Raw genomic sequence first — 24,403 nt, 5'->3', positions numbered from 1 at the left:
CTCTGTCAGAAGCTCCGCCTACAGACCATCTGATGTATATTGTCAGTACATAATCAGGATCTGATGTTTAAACAGATCCACAGTGACATCTTGCTTTGTTTCCTTTGTACTAGAACGAATACAGAGTAGCGCCCCCTGCTGGTATGGAGTGGTTTTTTGGTTTGTTTGTTTTTTGCACGTACGTACACGTCGGCCATCGGGGGCCACCTCTGCGCCGTGTTTGAGAGCGACTTTTAACAGAAGGCGTGAGGAGACTTGGTTAGCTAAAGCCGGTGCTCCCGACACATCATATGCGCCCCCCCCCTTATCCCCCCCCCCACCCCCCCAAGACATTATTACATAGAGTATTTTTTTTTTATTATTATTTGAATAAAAAGAGCTGCTAGCTAGTTTGCCTCGACTCTTAGCGTAGTAGCTAGCTAGTTAATTATGTAAATCTAACTAGAAATGCCAGCGTCATGTTGAACGCTAATTGTTGCGTAATTGTTGGGACAAAATATAACGTGAAAATGGCACTGTCAGTGTCGTCATGCTCTTTAATAATCCTCTCGTCGTTGGTTTAATCGTGAATTCCTGCCTCAGATTAAAGGATGAGAAAGAACCGTGAAATCGGACACGGGCGGTAGAGCACACTTGTCGGTCGTTCGTGCATGGAGAGGTGTGTGTGTGTGTGTGTGTGTGTGTGTGTGTGTGGAGGTCAGCCGCTGTGTCCGTCTCTTGTTCAGATGTGTGTAAGTCCATACGATAAGCGCTTAGCGATGATGGATGGACGGATCGTCAGTCGCGCTGACGCGCCGAGGTTCCCGTCCTGGGGGAGATCAAACGTCTCCGAGATAAAGCACACGTCTGCCAGGGACGTCTGAACATGTAGAGAGGAACCGCACACACACACACACACGCACACACACACACACACACACGTGCACACATTCTTCATATACATTGACATGAAAGAGCTTTCCTTTTACCTCAGACCTTTCCCGTTTTTAGCGCTAACGTTGGTACTTCTACAAAATATTTAAAATACTCCACGGTAAACTTCGCTCGTGTGATGTTGGCGAACTAGCCAGCTAGCTAAGCTACCTGTGGTGCTGCATAGCTCGCTAACGTTCCTTGCTACACGTGTCCTTTGGGTTGAATTTTCCACCTCGTTGTTTAAAAACTTGAATACTTTACGGTCGTGCTAGCGTTACAGAGTGATGCTAGTTAGCCAGGGTCACTTAGCTGTTAGCCAGGAATTTAAGGTTAACTTATTAGCTAGCCTGCCAAACAGTAAAGGAAATGTTTTGTCTATGTTGTGTATCCTTCTGACTGTGAATGAAGTGATTATTCCTAATCGTACATTATATAACTTCTTTTCTTTTGCTTTTCTTTTGTTTAATCATGCAGCTTCGATAGCATGTTGTATTAGCATCCACGCTAAGCAGCTTTACTGTAACTATAAGCAATACATTTAGCGTTTTATATAAATGAATATATACGTCATCTTGCTGTACAGTGGGTATAGCGCCTGCTTACGAGGCACAAACGTCTCACGGTTTGGAAAATATGAAACACGGAGATGGTCTGATTTGTTCTTTTTGTGTTTTTACAGACTGCCACGCGGAAGGGGCCCTGCATGTGATGACATCACGTTGCCACGGGAAACGCACTTGCGTGGTTCGAGCCTCGGCGCAGGAGTTCGGAGACCCCTGTTACACCGGGACTCGCAAATACCTCAGTGTTATATACACCTGTGGTGAGCACACACGCGCACACACACACACACACCACAGGCAGATGAACACGCTGAAAGAAATCATAAGCACAATGTTGTGTGTGTGTGTGTGTGTGTGTGTGTGTATACAGGTGTATTCAGTCAGTGTGCTAGTAGAATGAGTCAGTTTATTCACTCGAGTTGAATAGAAAGGTGATTTTTAGGCATTGGATCAATTGCACGCGGTCAGAGCCTCAGCATGCAGCCGTCATGTGGACGTTTTGGCCACCAGAGGGCGCCAAACACTCACTCTTGAACTGTAGCAAGCACTTGTGTGGAAAATAAAAATAATATGGAGCTGTTTTGTTGTTGTTGTTGTTGTTGTTTTATGATTCACCAAGATAAAGCTTTTAATAGATTTTGCTTTGTATCTCTCGCCCTCTGTTATATTTTCCCCTTAATTTGGAGTCCCACACTGTGCACCGATGAAGCTTTACAGAATAAAGAGCTTAAAATGGTCAATTTAATCGTCATTCCTGATGAATTATTACGTGGATTTGATTATAGATGATTATTTTTGACAGTGTTTACTGCAGGAGAGATGGTGTCCTTAATATGGTGGGACTTTCAGAAAGGATTTTGTTGGACTGTAGTCAGGTGCTGGTTTAAATGTCGGTGCTGGGATCCATAGGGCTTTAACCAGTACTGGAAATTATGGGATGACCTTTGGTTTCTATAGGAACACGGACACCTACCTAATGGATACAGGTAAACTATTGATTATACAGTAATAAGCTTATTATCTCTGAAGGAAGTGTGGCCTCTGTTGATGTTGGTGTCGTTGAAGGAGGTGTGGCCTCTGTATTTCAGTGTCTAAAGGAGGTGTGGCCTGTTTCTGTCCATCTCCATGAAGGTGTGGCCTCTGTATTTCAATGTCTAAAGGAGGTGTGGCCTCTGTATTTCAGTGACTCTAGAGGTGTGGCCTCTTTCAATGTCTAAAGGAGGGAGGTGTGGCCTCTGTATTTCAATGTCTAAAGGAGGTGTGGCCTCTGTTTCTGTCAGTCTCACTGAAGGAGGTGTGGCCTCGGTTTTTAAATCTCTGAATGAGGCGTGGCCTTTGTGTCTGTTGGCCTCAGTAAAGGTGTGACTCGTTAAAAAAACAAGTATTTTAAGTATCTTCTGATAGTTCTTTAACATCATGCAGACTGATCTGACTGCGTGTGTGTGTGTGTGTGTGTGTGTGTCCGTCTGTCAGTTATTCGCCCACACACATGCACGATGTTGTACCGAGTTATCTTGCTGAATCGCTTTTTGTTTTCATTCCTTGATAAGAAACCTGTGTGTGTGTGTGTGTGTGTGTGTGTGTGTGTGTGTGTTTTGAGAGACAGACCTCCTGAATTTTTCAGAGCAGCCCCTCTGTACTAATTCATCCTCCTACTGCAAACTAAATGAGAATAAACATCAGACATGCTGATACAGCGCTGTGTGTGTGTGTGTGTGTGTGTGTGTGTGTGTCTGGGCTTGAGTGAACCCATCTCTTGATCCAGGTCCATCAGCCTCCCACACTATGAGTCTGTCAATGTGCATGTGTAGATAAACGTGACTCACATCCTCTTCTTATGTCATTTATTATTATAGTGATTGAGTGAACACACACACACACACACACACACAAACACACACACACAGCTCAGACATCAGGAATGGGATTTATCTGTCTACAAAAATTGTGTTCAGAGTGTGTGTGTGTGTGTGTAATAACCTTCTTATCACACACACTGAAGCTGTGCTGCTTTTTTTAATCAACTGTGTGTGTGTGTGTGTGTGTGTGTGTGTGTGTGTGCACTGATGTGTACAAGAGAGACAAAGAGGCTTTCTTATATTGTGTGCTTGTCTGTGTGTGTCTACAGGTGTGCACCTGTGTGTGTGTGTGTGTGTGTGTGTGTGTGTGTGTGTGTGTGTGTGTGAGTGAGTGTGTGTGAGAGAGAGAGAGAGAGAGAGAGGTCATGCTTCAGATCCACTGAACGCTCTGTCAGTTTGTAAGGTGACAGGATTTCACTCAGGCCTGACCAAGACTTCCAGTCAGCCTGTCTTATCTCCACGTTTCCTTCCTCTGTGTGTGTGTGTGTGTGTGTGTGTGTGTGTGTGTGTGTGTGTGTACTCCCTTTCTGAGGAAATAGTTTAATTGGGCAGTTTCATATAATTTGACATGTAAGTAAAGGATCTGGCCCTGTGTGTGTGTGTGTGTGTGTGTGTGTGGTTTAAGTAAGGTATACGCAGCTACATTATGCTACATAAATGTTACAGTACAGAAGTGTGTGTGTGTGTGTGTGTGTGTGTGTGTGTGTGTGTGTGGTGTAGAGTAGACTTTTGTCATTCTAGCCCTATAAAAGTATACAATAGAACAAAATGCCATTCTCCGAGGCTGTGTGTGTGTGTGTGTGTGTGTGTGTGTGTGTGTGTGTGTGAAAGAGTGTGTGTGTGTGAGTGTGTGTGTGTGAGAGGGGGAATGTATGGCTCCCTCCTGCCTGTTTCGAGTGTAATCCAAACCGCATGGCTACGCTACAGAAAGAGAGGGAAAGAGTCATGTGACCCACTGACCAAACACACTACCTCTCCTCAGTGAGTCAGAGAGAGTGACACTCACACACACACACACACACACACACACACACACACACACAGCTGCAAACGTGTATAGAATATGGCTTTTGCTTTTATTACTTTTATATCTAGAAACTTCATCTGTGTCTTCACCAGTCAGTAGACCACTGCTCCTATGAGTGATCCGGTATGTGATCTAATAGGAGGAAAGTAATCCAGTGTGTGAGCCAATAGGAGGTCAGTGATCCAGTGTGTGAGCCAATAGGAGGTCAGTGATCCAGTGTGTGAGCCAGTAGGAGCTCGGTGATCCCGCGAGTGAGCCAGTAGGAGCTCGGTGATCCCGCGAGTGAGCCAGTAGGAGGTCGGTGATCCCGCGAGTGAGCCAGTAGGAGGTCGGTGATCCCGCGAGTGAGCCTCACAACGCGTGTGTCTGTCTCAGTTTTACGGTCTTTTTAGTTATGTCTGTCTGCCCCTCTCTCTGTGGTGATATAACTTATTAACACAGACCTGTATTGTCCTCACCATCCTGTCTGTCGTCCTGTCACACACACACACACACACACACACACACACACACACACACACACTGTCATTAATGAACCATCTTCTCTCATCTTCTCTGCCATAATGTCATTGGAGGTCAGAGTTTCACGTATGTGTTTGCTATGGAAACAGAGAGGGTGGGCCTCCCAGTATTCAGGAAAAATCTGTCTCTCTCTCTCTCCTTCTTCTCATTTTCTATCTATTCTTATATGAACATGTGTCTATTTTCAGTCTATTTCTTTCTATATATTCTTCTTTCTTTTTCAACTTTTCTATTCCTTCTCTTACTTTCATTTTCATTCTCCCTCTAACTTTTATATTCGTTTCTCTTCTCCGTTCTCTCTCTCTCTCTCTCTCTCTCTCTCTCTCTCTCAATGCATTCTTTTTATTCAACTCTCTCTTTTTTCTGACCTTTTTCCCCGGCCTGTTTTCTTTCTGTCTCCCTTTTTCACTTGTTCTATTTCTCTTTTATGGCGTTCTCTCTCTCTCTCTCTCTCCCTCTCCTTTCTCAGGATCCAAATCATTGAGTAAAAAAAGGAGGAGAGGGGTGAGGAAAACATGACCACTAAAAGAGAGAGAGAGAGAGAGAGAGAGAGAGAGACCCAAACTGCATTATCAGCTGAATGAAATTCACATCATTTCCTGTTTCTCTCTTTCACTAACACACACACACACACACACAGAGGCACGCTTTAAGCCCACACCCCCTTTCTCCCGCCCTGCTGTACCTCTTTGGTTGGCTGCACCGTGTGTGTGTGTGTGTGTGTGTGTGTGTGTGTGTGTGTATGCGTGTGCACTATGCGCTAAAGTGGCCAGTCCTGCTCGCGCTCTCGTTCCCTTCATAGCCAGAGAACAGAGACGGGAAAAGAAAGATCGAGTGAAGAGAAGAAGGGGGGGAAACGAGGGGAGAAAAACAGAAGGGGGGAGAGGTGGAGTGATTCAGGAGAAAAGAGGAAAAAAGAAGACTGAAAGAGAGAGAGCAGCGTGGTTGTTAAACGAAAAGAAGTGTGTGTGTGTGAGTTGGAGGAGTATCTCTGCTGCTGCTGCGTGGAGTTTTTACCTTCTTAAAGAGACATCCCTCCGTTTCCTGTCTTTTTCTGAAGTCATCCATCTATCCCTCGTTCTCACAGTACAGTTTAGTAAAGTGTGTGTGTGTGTGTGTGTGTGTGTGGGGGGGGTTTATATACGCCCACGTACACAGATAGAGGTGGAGGTTGTAATGAGCGAGGGAAAAGCCATGGAGATGGAGAAGAAGAAAACAAGAGAGAGCGAGGGAGAGAGACGGTGAAAGAGTGGTGCAACATGTGTGTGTAAGTGCAGCTTCAGATTTACTTTCTTGGTTTTCTCTCTCTGTGTGTGTGTGTGTGTGTGTGTGTGTGTGTGTGTGTGTGTGATTTCATTCATATAAATCCATCTGTGACTAGTGTTCAGTGTTTGCTTTTAATGAAGTAATATTTAGTATTTGAATAAATTTGAATATTAATGAGCGTATAACGTTGTACTGTAACGCTAGCATTATCTGTAGATCGCTTATTCCAATCGCGAGGACGCCACAGACGCCCGTAACCGGGCGCCGAGAGAGCAAAACCGGCTGCCCTGGTGGGAGGGGCATACCCTGTCTCCCCTGTCAGTCACAGTGCCTCTAACCAATCACAGCTGTCTGCGAGCTCCTGTATGCAGAAGAGGGCGGATAGCCGTCTCCTTTTTCCAGAATGATCTCTGGAAATTTATAGTTCTCACAAGTCTAGAAACAAGGAAACTTTTAAAGATTACAGACCGCCCCTTTAACGCGTTTATATTACTTGTCGACGTTTACGTATACCTGATGTTTAGATTTGAATGGAATAGATTTTGAGATCCACGTAGCTCGACCGAATCCCAGATGCATTTGTTTTGCTTTTATAGTTTGCAAGAAATGTCATCAAAGAAGCATGACGTTTAAACGGGGGGGGGAGGGGAGGGGGGATTTAAAGCAGCCATAAATGACCTGAAGTTATCTGCCAAAAAGGGAAATGAATCCATTGAAGATGAGATCTTTTCCCTTTTCTGAACATGTAATGATTGTGGAAAGTTGACTAGTGTGCAGTGGATTAGTGTGTGTGTGTGTGTGTGTGTGTGTGTGTGTGCGTGTGTGTGTGTGTTTCAGTGAATGATTTGTAATGACGAGTATGTTGGTCAGTGGACAGGTATCTGACTCTACACATCTGTGTGTCTGGTTTTGTCTTTATAACAGTGAGTCAGTGGGGGAAAGAATGCTCGCTGCTGTATCGTTTAGCGTTTAGCCTGGTAATCTGTATCACACACACTGATTCAGTGTGACTCAGCTCTCTGAGTGTGTGTGTGTTTGTGTGGCATCCCATTATCCACTGTTAACACTGGAGCGACAGGAAGAGCCGCTCGTGGCCAGCTGCTAGCCTCTAGTGGTTAGCGGTTAGCGGTTAGCGCTGACGTGCCCAAACCACAACAGACTTATTGTTCATCGGCTGTGACCGTGTTCAGGTGTTGAAGATGAAGGTGATGTGGAGTGGGTGTGTGCGGTGGGGGGGGGGGTGGGGGTGGTGCGATAAGGTCGAGTCATATTCTGTGGTTTAGTCGCACGCTTGAAAACACACACGGCGTGTGAACATTTTCAGTTTAATTTGACACTACCGTAACCGTCTCACTAGCCTGGCGCTACCAGTGTAACCATGGAAACTAGCAGTGTACTAAAGATAGGCGCTCTAACTGGCGAATAGCGCGGAGCGATTTGGTGTAAGACTAATACATTTAACATTTTCACCACAGGATGACACGGTAGCTAATTTAGCTAGCTAGATATTTCACCTCAGCGTAGCACCAGCCAACTAGCATTACTTCATATCTTTTGAGATAATACTTACATTTATAAAGGAATCTTCACCATAGAGTGATATAGTAGCTAACAACCAAGCTAGCTAGATATTTCTCCTCAGTGTAGCACTACGCAGCTAGCTTTATTTAATATCTTGTTGTATGTAACACTTGTACACGTGTTTTAGCTAGCTGGATATTTCTCCTCACATGTAGCACTAGCTGTCTAATGTTGTTGTTGTTGTTGTTGTTGTTGTTGTTGTTTTAAATCGCTTGCTTTATTTGATGCATAATTTACAGTAAGCAGTTTGGATAGCTGGAGATTTTACCTCAGTGGAGCACTAACCCTCAAATGTTGTGGTTTTTTTTTAAACGTATTCAAGCTAGCTAGATATTTTTCCCGCCTATATTTCACCACAGAGTAACAGCCCAGCTAGCTGGATATTTCTTCTCTGTGGAACACTAGCTAGTTTTATTCAGTTTTATGGAGCCGTTAGCTTGACCGCTATTATTGTTTTGCTAACATACTCCAGTTACGGCCCCTTAATGCAGCTTTTACTCACAACTCCCTAAATCTCTCTCTCTCTTTCTTTCACTCGTTTCTCCGTCTCTGCTTTTCTTTACTCTAAACGAGATCCGGCTCTCGCACTTAACCAAACTTCCACTCGTTTTTTTCCCTGTTTTGTTTCTCCTACGTACATTTCTTCTCTTCCCCACCCCCTCTCTCTTCTCTCTCTCTCTTTCTCCCTCTCTTTTTCTGTCTGTCTCTCTCTCTTTCTCGCTCTTTCTGTCTCTCTCTCTCTTTGTCTCTCTCTTTCTGTCTCTCTCTCTTTGTCTCTCTCTCTCTTTGTCTCTCTCTCTTTGTCTCTCTCTTTCTCGCTCTTTCTGTCTCTCTTTCTGTCTGTGTCTCTCTCTTTCTGTCTCTCTTTCTCTCTCTCTCTCTCTTTCTGTCTCTCTTTCTCTCTCTTTCTGTCTCTCTCTCTCTCTCTCTCTCTCTCTGCGGGTGGTTTAACTCTCATCCTGACAGATACAGGGGTGTGTGTGTGGGTGTGTGCGTGAGAACTGTTTCAATGCAAATATATTTGCGTATAAATTTTACCTTTACTGTTCTCAGTTCTCCGAACGCTCTTTATCCAAAGCGACTCATCATCGAGGTTGAATCCGTTCCAGATTCAGAGCCGAGCGCAGGATCAGGACCCGGGGCTTGAAAGTAATGGCACCCCCTTTTCTTTTTCTTTCTTTCTTTTTTTTTTTTCCCCCCAGGGGACTATTCGAAATGACGTTCTGCTGTTAAACGTAAAGCTTACTGTGGGTACTCCTGAAGACTAGATGATGTAGCTGATCCAGTCCACAACACCACGCTAACACTGCGAGCTCTTACACTGAGGAACCGCTCGGGCTGCTTTCCGCACAAACTGTAACCGTAGCGACGCTGTTCCCGCTTCCGCACCAGCTAATTAGCTAACTTATCAAGCTACAGGGTGTCCGAGAACGCCTGGAACCGATGAGAGTAAAGGGCAACGTGCTTCATTTAGTATTTATTATTTAGAACACGCGTTCCACCGAACCCGTAACAACCTGTACAACGTGCGCGGTCATGTTTAAGACCGAGACTCTGAACGCTTGTGTAGATTTCAGGATCTGCTCCTCTCCTGTCCGAACGTGCCGCCATATTGTTCCAACAGACACGTGCTTGCTTTTATTAATACTTCCTGTTCACGCCCCCACCCTCTTGTTTGATTGACAGCCCGTGAATAGCTGCTGGTCTGAGACATCAGCCTCGTCTCGTGCGGCTGCAGCGTGAACCAACCTTTAATGCTGACTTTAAATGTTTACGATAAAGATTACAATAGAGCACTTTTCTAGTAATAATAATAATAATAATAATAATTCATTTATCGTGTGTTTTTTCTTAAAGCCACGGAGTAGAACTTTTTACAAAGAAAGCTAACGCACACCGCTATTGTAAGCCATGTAAGCTCAGCTAGCGAAAGCAAAGGATTTCCATGCACGGAGGAAAAGAAAAGGCTGAAAGGACGGAGGGAAAAAACGGGGGGGGGTCAAATGAAGGGAGAAAGAAGACATGCTGCAGGCTACGGTACTTTATAATGTCAAACTGAAACCACCACAGGAATTTACACTCCAGACAAGAAACCGCACTAAATCAGTGTGTTAGTGACTGCCTGTGGGGTGTGTGTGTGTGTGTGTGTGTGTGTGTGTGTCTGTGAGTGTGTGTGAGTGAGAGATGTGTGTTACTTGGACATACACTGCCAGGAGAAGCGTTCTTTAAACACCTGGAGTTTCATGTTCTGTTACAGTTGAAGTGTTTATCAGTGCTACAGACAAAACAAACACAACATTACACAATACATCCTGTTCCGTCATACGTTCTCTCAGTTACAAAAGAATTGGCACCCTTGGGAAAGGGTTTTGTTTTTTGAAGATGTTATGGGGGGGGAAACATGTCTGGTTATTTACCGCAATTTCTTGTAACAAAATAAATAACCTCATTGGAATATAAAAGAAATTGAATTATTAAAAAAAAAATATTCTCAAGAAATTATATTACTTGTTAAATAATACTTTAATACAATATTTTTATAAGGGTTTATTATTAGAATAAACCATAACAAGAAATAACTGTTTAAAAAATAATAATAAAGTTTTGTTAAATACGTTTCTTGATTCTTTTTTTTTTTTCTTTAGAATAAATTTACTTAAAATACCGAAAAGGTTTTTGATAACGTTTTAGATTAAATTTTACTTCAGATAAAACTTTTGTTGTTGTTAAAAATATTAGTTTTAATAAATTTACTAAAATATTTCTTGTTTAAATGGTTTTGTTAATGTATTTGCTTGAAATAGATTTACTGTAAATAAACCGAGATATATATATATATATATATATATATATATATATATATATATATATTGTAATAAAGTAATTTTTAGGTTTTCTTTTTTCCCAAAAATATTATTAAGAATATTTTGTTAATTTTTCAGGATTTTCTTTTTTTTTTTTTTTTTTTTTCCTTTTCTTCTTAGAATTAATTTACTCGTATACTCGGTGTGAGATTAGGGTGCCAATAATTCTGCACATGACTGTATTGTAATTCAAAGACAGGCTTACGATATCTTCTAACCGTCTGCAAATTTAAACCTCGATTATAAATCTCCGAACCCGGAGTTGTAAAAGTATTTGCACCCTTTTGCCACGTCATGGCGTGGTCCAACCGTACTCTGCTGCTGTTGTTGTTGTTATTATTATTATTATTGTCGGGACTTTATCCGGTGTGAAATTTCAGACGCGCTTCACGTGTCTCTGTCGGGTGGAATTAGGAGAATGACTGGAAATGTGTGCATGTGGGACTGAGAGAGGAGAAGCAGATGAGGCTTTGGGGTTGTAACATGTGGAGGTTTTTATTGGCTGTTTAAACTAATTTGTCAGGATAGAAGGAGGATTTGCTGGGGGGGGGGGCGGGGGGTAGACCGTGTACGACACACACACACAGCATCATTCTCGTAAACAGAACCACATTTACAGCGTGAACACTAGAGAATTCCTATTGCACATGAACTCGGCATCTGATGCGCCACATTGAACCACAGAGAGCAATTAAATGTAAATCTTATTAAAGAAGCGAGCGCGGCAGGAGGCGGAGGGCGAGAGAGAGAGAGAAGAAAAGACCGCCTGCGATGTGAGAGGGAGGTACAGAGGGGAAGCCAGCTGTTTTGGTTTTACTGTACGCACATGTTTTGCGTTTCGCTCGTTCAGCGTCCTCTCAGCTTTTTTTTTTTTTTCTTTCCCCCCTGAAATTAGCCGTCTCGCCCTAATTACACGTACGTGTTTACAGCCTCCGTTTTGTTGTCAATAAGCCGTTTAATTGCCTCCGAGGTTTTCTGGGGACCGGTTTTATTCTGCACAGGCTCCGAGGTGAATAAACGAAAAGTTCCGGCGTGGTTCGGGGACCACGAGACTTTATAAGGGCTGAGAAGCAGCGACGGCTAAATTAGGGCAGAAGTAAAAAGCTAAACAGTTAATAAATGGAAGCGGCGATGCGGAGCGTCTCGTCTTTCCTTTTCTAACCTTCGCGATAAGAGCGTTCGTCACCTCCTGGATGGAGTTCAGTTAGGAGCTGTCGGAGTGCTGCTTTCTCCAACGGCCGCGTCTTCGATTTATGCTGATGTCATGGAAATGCGACTGAAAGCGTCTGTCCTGAGGGTTTCGTTTAATTCACTACCGTTGGGTTGCCAGACCTTAAAGGCAAAATCCACCCTAAACGGCTTGTATATTAACATTTAAAAACAGTTGAGGACGTTTTGCTTTAAACGTCTTCGTTCGACACGTTGGTCTGGTTTCTTGTTTTTTATCAGTGGGGTTTAGTCCTCTAGCTAAACGGAGCGATGCAGCGGCGCTTTAGTCTCACCAGCTCTCTCGTTTTGTCCAGCTAACGAACTTTCACGTTAATATTGCTCGTTATCTTGTATATCACTAATTAGCTGTAGTCTCTGCCGTAACTTTGGCGTTGCATTCTGGGACTCCGAGTTCGAAGTTTGCACGGACGTCTCCATGACGACTCTAAAGCGGGATTTCTCGTGATTATGATTCTCGGTAACGTGTTTTTTAGGAGCGATAACGGTGAAACCTGACCGTTATCCCTTTCTCCTAACTGCGCTAGCAATAACGGTGTCCCTCCGTGACGTCGGCGCGGGACACGGCCGCTAACTCCTAACGGCGAGGACGGAAACGCGGCACCAACCGACACGTCGGCGCGAATATTTCAACAGACGTGTATCGAACGTGTGGACGTCAGGGCGGACTGTTGCTTTAAAAAGTTCTGTCGAGTGCACGGACACGACCGGCGCCGGACCTTTTAAAGACGATCTCACGAGAGATTTTTCCTTCTTGATCCTGTTCCATTGCCATAAAAGGCTGAATCCTTCCCTGGCTTCTGGGTATTTTGGTCTGGCGTTCCACGACAGACTTTGTGGTGAGCCGGGGTCAGTCGGGGTCAGGACACGCACACACGCACGCAGACAGCTTATTCGGTCCTGCAGCACGGAGCAGGAAGTGCTCCCGTTTCCACACACGCCGCGGGACGTCTGTGTGCTGTGTCATCCGTGACGGTTCAGCGTGCTGATTGGCTCTTCGCTACAGATGCCGTCGGGAATCTATTTATAAAGCGAACGCACACGTTCTCTCTCTCTCTCTCACACACACACACTTACACACACTTACACACACACACAGCGTTCTGACGTCAAAAAAGTGATCGTCCCAGTCGGGTTTATTTATTTTCCGGAGACGTATCGTTTCTCAGGCAGATCTCACAGCAAATACTGAAGTCTCTCTTTCTGTCCATCTCTCTCTCTCTCTCTCTCTCTCTCTCTCTCTCTCTCTCTCCTTCTTTGGTATACTTGCTGCTGACTGAAAGAAGTCACAGTTTGGCGTTATTAATACCCGAGAACTCGACTCTTCTTGATTTTATGATCGGAACGGTGTTGATTTAACGACGATGTACTCTGTCTGGACCGATTCTGCAGAGTTTGGCGTTACCCAGCATGCCATGGTGGTAAAGAGCGAATCAGACAGGAATCCTGAAAATCCCTGGAGTTCAATCCTACAGGATTCCTGCAGTAATGGAAATGCGTGTGTGTGGGAGGTCAGCGCGCGGGAGTTTATTGTCTACCTGGCGCTCTGATGACGGTTTTCCGTCCCGAGTCCGTGCGTCTGTTGTTCTCGTTAGAAACGGAATCTCTCCCACGACTCCGACAAACGCTGTCCAGGCGCAAAAGAGCAACATTTTAAGTTACGGCGTCTTCGTGCGCTTATCAGAATTGCCGTAAATACGAGTTACGAGCGAATCGCCCCCCCATACCTCTCCGAAGTCATAAAAAGCGGAGGGAGACCTGTATTTCTCTGCGATGCCCGAGTTGCTGAGCGATGAAAAACGGCGCTTGTCCTCCTCAGAAGGTCGTTTGCGAGGCAGGAAGCTCTCGAATGTAGCATTAGACCTCAAACTGCATCATGGGAAAACATTCTTGTACCGCAGTCTGGCCCAGCGCACCACGTTTTAAAACGAGTTCGTTATGGTGTGCCGGATGAAGTGTGATGTATTGGACCTGGATACCGCGGGATTCCTGGCAGCTCGAGCTCTTAAGGGACACTGCAGTCCTTTATATCCAGAGTAACCCTTTTTTTTTTTTTTTTTTTTTTTTTTTTTTTTTTCCTCTCGGCGTCTCGACACGGATTCGGGTTTCACACGGCTCCACTGAGGGTCAATTTTAAAAAAGTCAGCATTAGGTAAACAATTCAATACCACAGTGCTGCTGGATTCTGGATTCTGATTGGTCAGAAGGTGTTGATTAACGCGCTCACCCTGATCCGTTATGGTTTCTATAGTAACAGCTCGTTTGTGTAATCGTTCATGTGGTGACGTTTGCTGGAAGGAAATGTTTGTTTAACGTTCATGGAAGGAGTCTCCAGTGCCGGCGCTTTGGATCTTCACCGAAGGTTTTCCGGATTATTTCCTGACTGAGCTGTAAATATCAGAAGAGCTGACGTGCAGCTTTAATGTAGTCGAGCTGTTATTTATTTATTTATTTATTTAGCTAGCCGGTTTGTTTTCCCTCCAAGTTTGAGACCGATAAACTGACGGAACGTTGGATCGGTTTCTCGCGGCGTCTCGGACACAGCTGTGTGAACGCGGGCAGGAGAAAGTGCGTCTGGTTTCTATTTAAAGCGTCGGGTCTAATATTAGCCGTGTTTAATGATTGCAGCTGTAAGGACTCTTGTCCGAGGCGTGTTCACGTCATCACACGCCATCACAAAGCCGGCCCCACCTGTTGCTCACTCTGACCCCCTGACCAAAGTGCTGGACAATCTGTCACGTTCTGGAAACGTGAGGCGTGCTTACTCGACCGTGCGTCAGCTCGCGTGAGAGGAGCTGTGTGTGTGTGTGTGTCTGTCTCTCCAAGGCCCTGTCTGTCTGATGGTATTATCTGCTTACAGTGTTTGACAGCTGTTGTGCCCAAACTGAGAGATGTGTTCCAGTTGTGCGCCCTAAATTTTCAACCCTAATCTCATGTACACTTTGATTTGCCGGACAATGTGTGCTAGTTTAGCTGTTTTGGCAAAGAGCGCTATAGTTCCAGGATTCTGTGCTCTCAAAGCCCAGCGTTCCCAAAGCCCAATGTTCCCAGGACCGCGTGATCCCAAAGCCCAGCGTTCCCAGGACCGCATGATCCCAAAGCCCAATGTTCCCAGGACCGCATGATCCCAAAGCCCATTGTTCCCAGGACCGCATGATCCCAAAGCCCATTGTTCCCAGGACCGCATGATCCCAAAGCCCAGTGTTCCCAGGACCGCATGATCCCAAAGCCCATTGTTCCCAGGACCGCATGATCCCAAAGCCCATTGTTCCCAGGACCGCATGATCCCAAAGCCCAGTGTTCCCAGGACCGCATGATCCCAAAGCCCATTGTTCCCAGGACCGCATGATCCCAAAGCCCATTGTTCCCAGGACCGCATGATCCCAAAGCCCAGCGTTCCCAAAGCCCAATGTTCCCAGGACCGCATGATCCAAAAGCCCCGTGATCCCAAAGCCCAGTGTTCCCAGGACCGCATGATCCCAAAGCCCATTGTTCCCAGGACCGCATGATCCCAAAGCCCAGCGTTCCCAAAGCCCAATGTTCCCAGGACCGCATGATCCAAAAGCCCCGTGATCCCAAAGCCCAGTGTTCCCAGGACCGCATGATCCCAAAGCCCATTGTTCCCAGGACCGCATGATCCCAGGACCGCATGATTGCAGGTTATTTTTGTTTCAAACTCGATGGTCCCTAACATACAAAGAGGACTAACGTCGATACCCCTCTTACACTTCCACGTGTACATATTCCAGTATCATACGTTTCATAAATAAAATCTGAAAGTGTTCATTATCTGTACATCTGTTAAATCCCTTGGAAGATTGTCAGATAGCAATCACCTTTTTTTTTTTTTTTTGTGGAAGTTTTGAGACACGACCTTCGATGACCCGAACCCTGACCTCAAGACCTCTCTTACGAGTTCACTTCACGGCCCGCAGAAAACGTCTGCGGGCTCGTCAGCGTAGTCCGTACACGCCCGGCTTGTTTTCTCGTTAGATTAGCGTGGATTAGATTCCGTGTGAGGCGCACAATAACAGCAGGGCAGGAGTCGTGTGTTAGGGGAACGGCTGCGATCGTCCCACTGACGTTTTTATGGGGATAAAACTCGCCCCTCGCTCAAACCGTCTCCCGTCAGCGTCGTCGTAGTCCAGCACCGCGTGGTCTCGATCCTAATCGTCCAATCAGAACTAGCACCTCTCCCAGTGTGTCTTATTAGAGTTAGCCACGTTTAATATGAAGAGTTTTAATTCAAGGTTTTACTCTTTAATTCTCAATATCGTTTAAGTGTGCCGTCGGAGGTTTCGAACGCCCGCGTCACTTCGTGTATTTACTACTGCTTTTGTACTGCGCTCCTCTAGACGTTACAGCGGCGGTGGAAACCCTGACGGGGGCAAATCTATAATCGGGGTAATTCAGTATGATGCGTTAGTTTGCCGTGTAAGTGGCAGGGCAAAAAGAAAGATGAAAGAAGCGGAGTGAATAATAGACAGTATAGACTAGCAGCATGTTGTCATACATTCTCCTGAAGCTTTTTAAGTGTGTGTGTGTGTGTGTGTGTGTGAGAGAGTGAATGCATACCGGAGTGCTTGTCTTTTCTAAAAGGCTCTCTAAGAGAGCAGCTGTTGCGTGTACAGCGTGTGTTTTCCATGCAGAGCCATTCTTCTGGTGGGAATGTTCTCTCTGAGCAGCTGAGGCCTATAGAAAGCTGACGCCTTATCGAGAGTGCTCTCTCTGTCTCGCAAACACTCGGACCCGGAGTTTCTTTTACTCTATTACATAAACCGTCACAGATCATCCAGCTAGAAGGTCAGGATCCTCAAGTAGCGTTCATATTAATCACTTTACCTCACGATTTTCTGTTTTCACCGAGTGAAGCCAAAAAGCTGTTTTGGCGGGAAACGAGTGGCTAGCTAGCTAGCTTATTTGTCGTTTGTTTTTTTTACCCTGAGAGTGAATGTTATGCAATGTTTTTTTTGTTGTTTTTTTTTTTTTTTTTTAACTTCAGCAGGTCAAACATCCTCAAAGTTCTCGCTGTGTCCGAACGTACAAATGGTTTGTTAGCTTTCGATGCTAAGTGTCACTGTAGTCAGCTGAAGCTTTTTTTTTTGTTGTAATTTACCAACATATCTGAGAGAAATCTAGATGTTCCGGATGGTTCTATCTAATTTCCACTGTCACACGGTCTGTATAAAACACTTGGCTGTGTGCTAGCTTATTAAATCATTGTCCTCAGTCACTAGCTCCATATGCTCTGTATACGTATTCCCAGTTGCCTAGCAACAGTGTCCTCATGACTTTAGCCACGTGAACAGTAGCGTCTATTCGACTTCCCGTGTCTTTTTTTTTTTTTTTAATATAGTAAATCTACGTTAACAGACATGCACTCGACGCAGACAGAGCGTGTTGCTAATGTTAGCAGAAACGACATGCTAGCTCTCTCTCTGTGTGTGTGTGTGTGTGTGTGTGGTTTGATTGGCAGGACAGCATAGGACTCGTCTGAAACCCATCAGAAAACGTATGACATCTTATTTTCCGAGGAGACCAGATCCACGTCGTTAAAAGGGAATTACAGGGTTTGTTTCTGCTACACGCACACGCGTGCGGTCACACGTGTATGCATATGCATCCAGAAACGCACGCTTACGCCAACTAGCATTGAAACTTGTACAGCGCACGCCAACTAAAGGGAACGCGGTTATACGACGAGGGCTTTGTGTTATTGCTATTAGTCGTGACATCACACGTTAAGCCCCACCCACATGTAAATGAGTTAACAGTTTAGAACTGTGTGCGTTTTATTTACACACACACACACACACTCACTCTTCCTCGTTTGTGCGTGTATCAGCGGAAATCATTGCAGTGTTTTAATTGGGGGACGCTACTCTTTCATGTGCCATGTTCAAACCGGGTTGTGATTGGAGCCAGACGCTACTCCGAGCTTTTAATAAAACCAAGCACACACACACACACACACGCTATATGCTGTCCCGTCTCTATAGTTATAATTAGACGTCTTTATTATGGGGACAGATTTTGCCAGAATTCCAGCAGAGCTGGTCCAGAGTCAACACACACTTCCTGGGGAGTTTCTGGGCGAGTTTATTTCTGAGGAACATAAAATGTTTGTTTTTCCGTTACTTTGTTTAGTTTTCTTTCTTTCTTTCTACACTTTTAATTTGTTGTTCTTTTTCTGCTTTCATTTCTGTTTTTCTTATCTTGTTTATTTTGTATTATATTTTCACTTTTCTGCTTTTCTCTCTCTCTGTCTCTGTCTCCAGACACACACCTATATCAACATTCACCTACACACACACCCATGTGCCTCCAGTTAGCCTCAATCAGTGTCCTGTAATCAGGAGCTGAACTTCAGACCCCATGATTAGGACCCCCCCCCCCCACCTTACACACACACACAGTAATTATAGTGATTAGTGTGTCAAGGTGATTGGATCTGACAGCATCAGTACTCATTCCTCTCATGGTTTATTTTCTTTAATGTGCCCACGCCGTGTATTGATTTAGAAGTAGACGATATTGTACTTGGTGCCAGTTCCGATAGGGAGACGCTCTGCTCTTGGGGTCTACACAGAACCCTGAACCCTAAAGTGTTTTTTGAGGAAGAATCGGCGTGTTCCGATATTGCCTTCCATTTAGAAACGGTCACCATGGCAACTAGAGAAATGTTAGTGAACTACTGAAGAAGGAAAGGGGAAAAAAAAAACGTAGTAAATTTAATATTACGGGAGACGTTCTAAGTACATTGTGAATCTGTGGGGTTTTTTTTAACGTTGCAGGAATGTTCTGTCTGTAACGTTACACCCTAAACTACCTTTAAACTGTCGTGCACATTACTGAACGTTCTGGTGGTGTGCTCGGTTAGCTGGGACAACAGTGAGACTTCGGTAACAGTGTGAGAGAGAGAGAGAGAGAGAGAGAGAGAGCTCGGAGAACATTTCAGATTGGCTGAACTCGGGTCATGTTAAATCTGGTGCTGTGTTTATTTACAGAGGTTTGGTGTGTGTGTGTGTGTGCGTGTGCGCCTGCCTGACTGAATGTCATTGCTGATTACTGCACTATCTGTGCCAGAAGTACTTTAGAGACGATAAAAGCGACTGTGTGTGTGTGTGTGTGTTTGGCAGACAGAATTGGAGGGTTTTTACAACCACATCACAGACACTGTGAGTTTCAAACCAGCCTGGGTGACCAGTTACTCTGTGTGTGTGTGTGTGTGTGTGAGAGAGAGAGATGGATGGATGGTTTTTGGGAAGTGATCTTCGATACTTGGAAACGTTACATCTAAGTCTGAATCATGTTTTCTCTCTCTCTCAGTTCCTAAGAAGCTCCTGCAGGATTCAGTTCAGAGCCCCTCGTTTGCTCCGCCCCCTTCCCAACCTCACGACCCCAACGTAGTGGGAGACAGTGCACCCCCTGAAGGGAACCCATCTGTGACCTCTGACCCTACACCAGGTAAGGACTGTGACCTCATGTAAACTCTGACCTTTGACCTGTAGTAGAGGTTCCAGCTTTAACTTTGACTCAAGATCCAGGAGCACATCCCTATACACAGATCTCACACACACACACACGTGCGCTCCAGTTAGACGATATCAGATTAGATCTGTTCACATCTCTTCAACTTCAAACACCAGTGTGTGTGTGTGTGTGTGTGTTAGGGAAGTCTAAGCGAGGGAAGGCTGGCCCGGACTCGGAGGAAAAAATTCCTTCTGAAGACGGAGAGGAAGAAGAGAGAGAAAAAGACAGCGATACAGAAGCATCACCCAGAGACCCAAATCCTGCCGTCAGCACCGTCTTCAGGAAAAAGATGGCGCTCATCAGTAACGGCCTCGCTGCCTACACCTACATCGCTGGTAACGTACATGCAACGTTCACGTAACGCTTCGACAACTATCCAGCAACTGTTTCTAGCTTTGAAAATAAATTCCACAATTCATCACGTGACGAGCGGTTACATAATTCACGGCTAATCTACGGTCTAGTTAAGGTTATAATCTCAGGAACCGTTTCATGCACTCTTCGACACGTTCTCTCCATTCTTTCTTTCATCAATCAATCAATCTCTCCCTCTCACTCCGAAGTAACGTTAAACACATTAGAGCTTTTATGTCTAATGCATTAGTTGGTTAGATAAATACTTGGTTATTTAGACAGAGATAGTCACTGGGTTGGTTGATTAGTGAGTTCCTATGGCCATATTCAAAAGGGAGGTGGGGTAGGGAGGTAGGCAAGTAAGTGGGTAGGCAGGAGGTCTCCTGACCTCGTCCCTGCGCTCCCTTCCCTTTCTTTACGTCTTTCCCTACCTACCTATCTTACCGCTCCCTCCTATCTGCCCCAGCCCAAACAGATAAAAGCAGTGATATAGCAATAGATCAACAGGTATAGAGAGTGAAATATATAGTGAAGGACGGATGGAGGCGGAGCGAGAGAGAGAGAAACAGCAATCGATAGATAAATATGCAAAGCGTGAGCTCTTTAATTAGCTCAAATACACAAACATTTATATATGGATCTGAGAAAAGAATACACACCTTTCCTTCCTGTTGACTCTGTGTGTGTGTGTGTGTGTGTGTGTCTCCACAGAGCACCCGGAGCGCTGTGCGCTGTACTTCATGTGTGGTGTGTGTGTCGGCCTCTTCCTCACACTCTTCGCGCTGGTGGTGCAGATCTCCTGCCGGACCGAGTGTAAACAGCGGCACGCCGTCCCTAAGAAACGGCCTCGCCCGGCCGACTCGGGTTCGGATTCCGACTCCGATTCAGACTGGGACTCTGGCTCGGACCTGTCGTCACGGCGACGGCGGCGCTTCGAGCGCACGCTAAACACGAACGTGTTTACCTCGGCCGAGGAGCTGGAGCGAGCTCAGCGATTGGAGGAGCGGGAGCGAATCATCCGCGAGATCTGGATGAACGGACAGCCCGACGTCCCGGGAACACGGAGCCTCAACCGCTATTACTAAACACACACACACACACACACACACACACATACACAGAAAGCAGATTACTGTGGTTGTTGCTGGGATTTGTAGTCTTTACAGAGGACAGCACCACAAAACTGTACCGTCCCACTGAATGTGTGCGCGCCTGCTAACTCTTAACCATCACTGTCCTGGGGTCAAAGGTCACGCCAATATGACCACCTCCCTGGAATGTAGAGGATGGCGAAGCTAATCGGAGATGTAGTCCAAGTGGAGGCTAACAAGCTAACAATCCTAACCATAGGCAGCTCTGAAAGACTGAAGAAGCTCTACGGAGCTCCAGCACTCTGATTGGTCCGTTCCTTCTGCCCGTCAAAACGGGAGGTGGGACTCTAGAGGACAAGACCAAAGGCAGCGACCAGGTCTAAAGACTGTGTGTAACAGGAAAACTCTGGAAGAAAGGATGAATTTTACCCATCAGCCCATCTCCCGACCATGACGACGATGATCCTGAAACGGTCATTAATTCAGAAGGAGTGATTCGGAATTGTTTTTGTCTGCTAGCTGGCTCACTAGCTACAAATACGACAGGATGTAGGACGGTACGGTTCATGCTGAAATGCACCTTCTAATACAACCTCGGTGAAACGTTGCTGCCTTCGAACTTTGCCTTAAAATATATATATATATTAGAAATGCTTGGAATTCATCTCAGCCCTTATAAAGTATATATTTTGAATATTTAATATTTTTTATTGTTTTGTTCCCTGAATAGTTATGACATATTTTTCTACAGTGGCAGCATTATTGCGTGTGTGTGTGTGTGTGTGTGCGAGCGCGTGCGATAGCTCAGGGATGTAATCCGAGCGTTTCCGTGTAAAACGATTCTTAAGATTTTATGCGCTTTACTGCGAAACGTTCTGAACTATAAACCTCAAAGAGGTCGTGGGTTTTGTTTTTTTCTCCCGCACACACGAGCAGGACGTTTTATGCAAAACGAGTCGCGTGCCTTATTCGGAACGGAGGACGTCAAATATCGTTAAAAAAAAAAAAAAAAAAACACCGGCACTTGGAAGTTTTTCGATGAGAGCAGGGGGTTTAACAGCGACGGTGGGGGAGCAGCTGTTAACCATGCAAAGTGGGTGGGGCTAGTGATGTCACAAAGCTGAGTGAAATTTCGAATTTTATGTAAATGAGTAGTAGAAGCAATCCGCCAACTACCCGATTAGGAGTCGTCGTTGTCTTAGCAACCTGGTTTCGTAGACGTTCACCTGCACTCGAGATGTTTCCACCATAAATTATCAACACGACAGTAACGCTCATCCTCTCGCTTCGACAGTCGCTCGGCTTATAAAGGGAACGCAAGGAGCGGACTTGATTGGATATTGTAATAGCACGCCTAACCACACCCCTTAACTCTTCACTCTAACTCCGCCCATACTGCCACCGAGCATATTTCTGCCAATCAACACGATTACGTTCTGCCTTTTTTTTTTTAAATAAATGCATCTCTTCATGTCGTCACTAACACACCGAACGTGCTACAATATAAACCACGACTCGTACAACAAGTCAGTCTCCGGATTTCATGTTACATTTTAAGATCTGCGAATGCAGTCCTCATAAAAGGGGACGTGGTGTGCGAGTGTTTAACAGGAGTGTGTATATACACGTATTCAGACTGTATTAATGCCTTATTAACTTCCCAGCAGAAATTTGTCCACGAGAGGAGAATAAACACGGGAGAACGTGGGCAGTTCCATCTGTTATTCATGCAATGTCTTTTTAAAAATAAGTAAATAAAATAACTGAAGGAAAACAATGACGCAAGTCACGTGTTGCAGCGACGTATCCACATGTAGCTAAACATAAACATGGCCAAAGAGGAAATCGTACGTTGTTAGGACAAAAACAACGATTTTTTTCCCCTTGATTTAATTAACAAACGTTAAATCTGTCCATTAACTGCTGGGGGGGGGGGTGTACACTTTTAGATAATAATCAGCATTTCCACGTGACTGTGGTTCACAGAAACGTCGATTCCATCGCATTTTATTTTCGCCACTTTTTCCGAAACGCCGCCGCTGACAGCAACTAAAGTCATCCTTTCAGTTTGCGACGATATCTTAGTACAGTGTTTTTGGGTTGTTGTGGGTTTGTTTTTTTTTGCGCCAATATGGAAAGCTTCCATATATGGACTCAAAGACACACCCACGTTCCCATCTACGCCCTTAAATACACGCCCCGCCTCAAAACGACTCTCGTTTCTGTACGAGAGATCAGACGCGTGCTGTTATGCGTAATCGTAGCCCCGTACCTGCATCACATGAAGTCTTGAGCAGGTACGAAAAACCACACACCTGGAACCTTCAGTACTGGATCTGGATGAGCTGGCGATGGCGATGGGGGTGGAGCACAGTTCCTGTTGTCCTGCAGTGGGGGGAAAAAAGGCCCAAAGGAGAAGCTGAAATTCATAACGTCGTTCATAATTCGTAAAGATATAATGGATTAGAAATGACTACAATACGTCCCGACACCTTTGTTTCACGCCATAATGTAGTACAGCACTGAAACAACATTTAGCTTCGAGGTTTAAGTTTAAATCAAATAGTAGTGTTATTTTTTCCTAAGGTGGAAAAAACAATAGGTGGCGACAATCAAGTTACTAATGTACGAGAGTCGTGTTATTTTTCAGGCATTTTAATGAAAACTGCAGACTCTCGTGGATAAAAAAAAAAAAAAAAACCAACTCTCTGCTGGGATGCTTAAGGGGTTCTGACCTCACGTAATTCACATAAAGCTCAACAATGAAGTAAACCAGATTCCTCACAGTGTGCTGTAGATCATACTGCTTTAAAAGTATTTCATATGAATTTAAATTGCAGACGGCTCTCTAGTGGACATGCAGTGCACCAGCTAGGCTGAAGAAAGCCTTTTTCTTCTAATACAGGAAGTAGGGAGCTGAAAGGAGCTCCATACTGGAGTATGGTATTGTTCTATATGTATGGAGTGCACTAGGAACCATTTGGGAGTCAGCAATAATGTCCAGAATCTGTTTTTGTACTTTCAACCAGTGCCTTACATGCATTAACCAAAATATGTTTACCTGTGCTTGGAATAAATTTTAAATAAACTGAAAGCATTTTGTGGTGTAAATGTTGGGGGTTTGTTTTGTTTTGTTTTGTTGTTTTTTTTAAAGCTTAGTCTGCCCTCTAGTGGTGAAATGACATTACACATCACACGTTATACAGTATCATGAGACAGATTGAGTTTTAATGTTATGTTAAAACTTGTAATAATTTAAAAAAGTAAAACTATTTACGAAAAAGTATAAAAACTGTAATCGATTGCTTATTGAACGTTGCTGTATATGAATATGAACCTGTTACTGTTCAATTAGCAGTCGGTTTCAATTGTAATTTTAGTCGTATTTAGACCTTTAAAAACTATTTTACCAATACATCTGAGATAATTGTTGATATTCAACAGTTTTGTCTCACGTCCACTGACTACGTTGTTATACTGTCCAATTAAAAAAAAAATATGACTAGCTAGCAAAACAACACATTAGCTGGCAATGCTAGCCCCAACGCGTCCGCCATTTTGGAAAGGGAATTCATTGTAAATCAATGCGAGACTGTAGACA

The 24,403-nt window shown here is 44.6% G+C and overlaps 1 protein-coding gene across 2 annotated transcripts in view; it reads left to right on the top strand.

The window, feature by feature from the left end:
• Positions 1–24,248, top strand: part of LOC128618985 (protein eva-1 homolog C) — a 47,750-nt gene extending 23,502 nt beyond the window's left edge. The window contains exons 5-8 of one of the 2 annotated variants that reach the window (XM_053642749.1): positions 1,595–1,738; positions 19,154–19,291; positions 19,498–19,692; positions 20,423–24,248. In XM_053642749.1, coding sequence (XP_053498724.1) covers positions 1,595–1,738; positions 19,154–19,291; positions 19,498–19,692; positions 20,423–20,796 — 851 coding nt within the window. In that variant the 3' untranslated portion in view covers positions 20,797–24,248. The remainder of the gene's footprint in view (positions 1–1,594; positions 1,739–19,153; positions 19,292–19,497; positions 19,693–20,422) is intronic. The other variant, XM_053642760.1, reaches the window with a different exon arrangement.
• Positions 24,249–24,403: the final 155 nt, after the last annotated feature.

Source organism: Ictalurus furcatus, chromosome 2 (genome assembly GCF_023375685.1).
Source record: "Ictalurus furcatus strain D&B chromosome 2, Billie_1.0, whole genome shotgun sequence".
NCBI lineage: Eukaryota > Metazoa > Chordata > Actinopteri > Siluriformes > Ictaluridae > Ictalurus > Ictalurus furcatus.
This window is presented reverse-complemented; position numbering and strand designations above follow the sequence as displayed.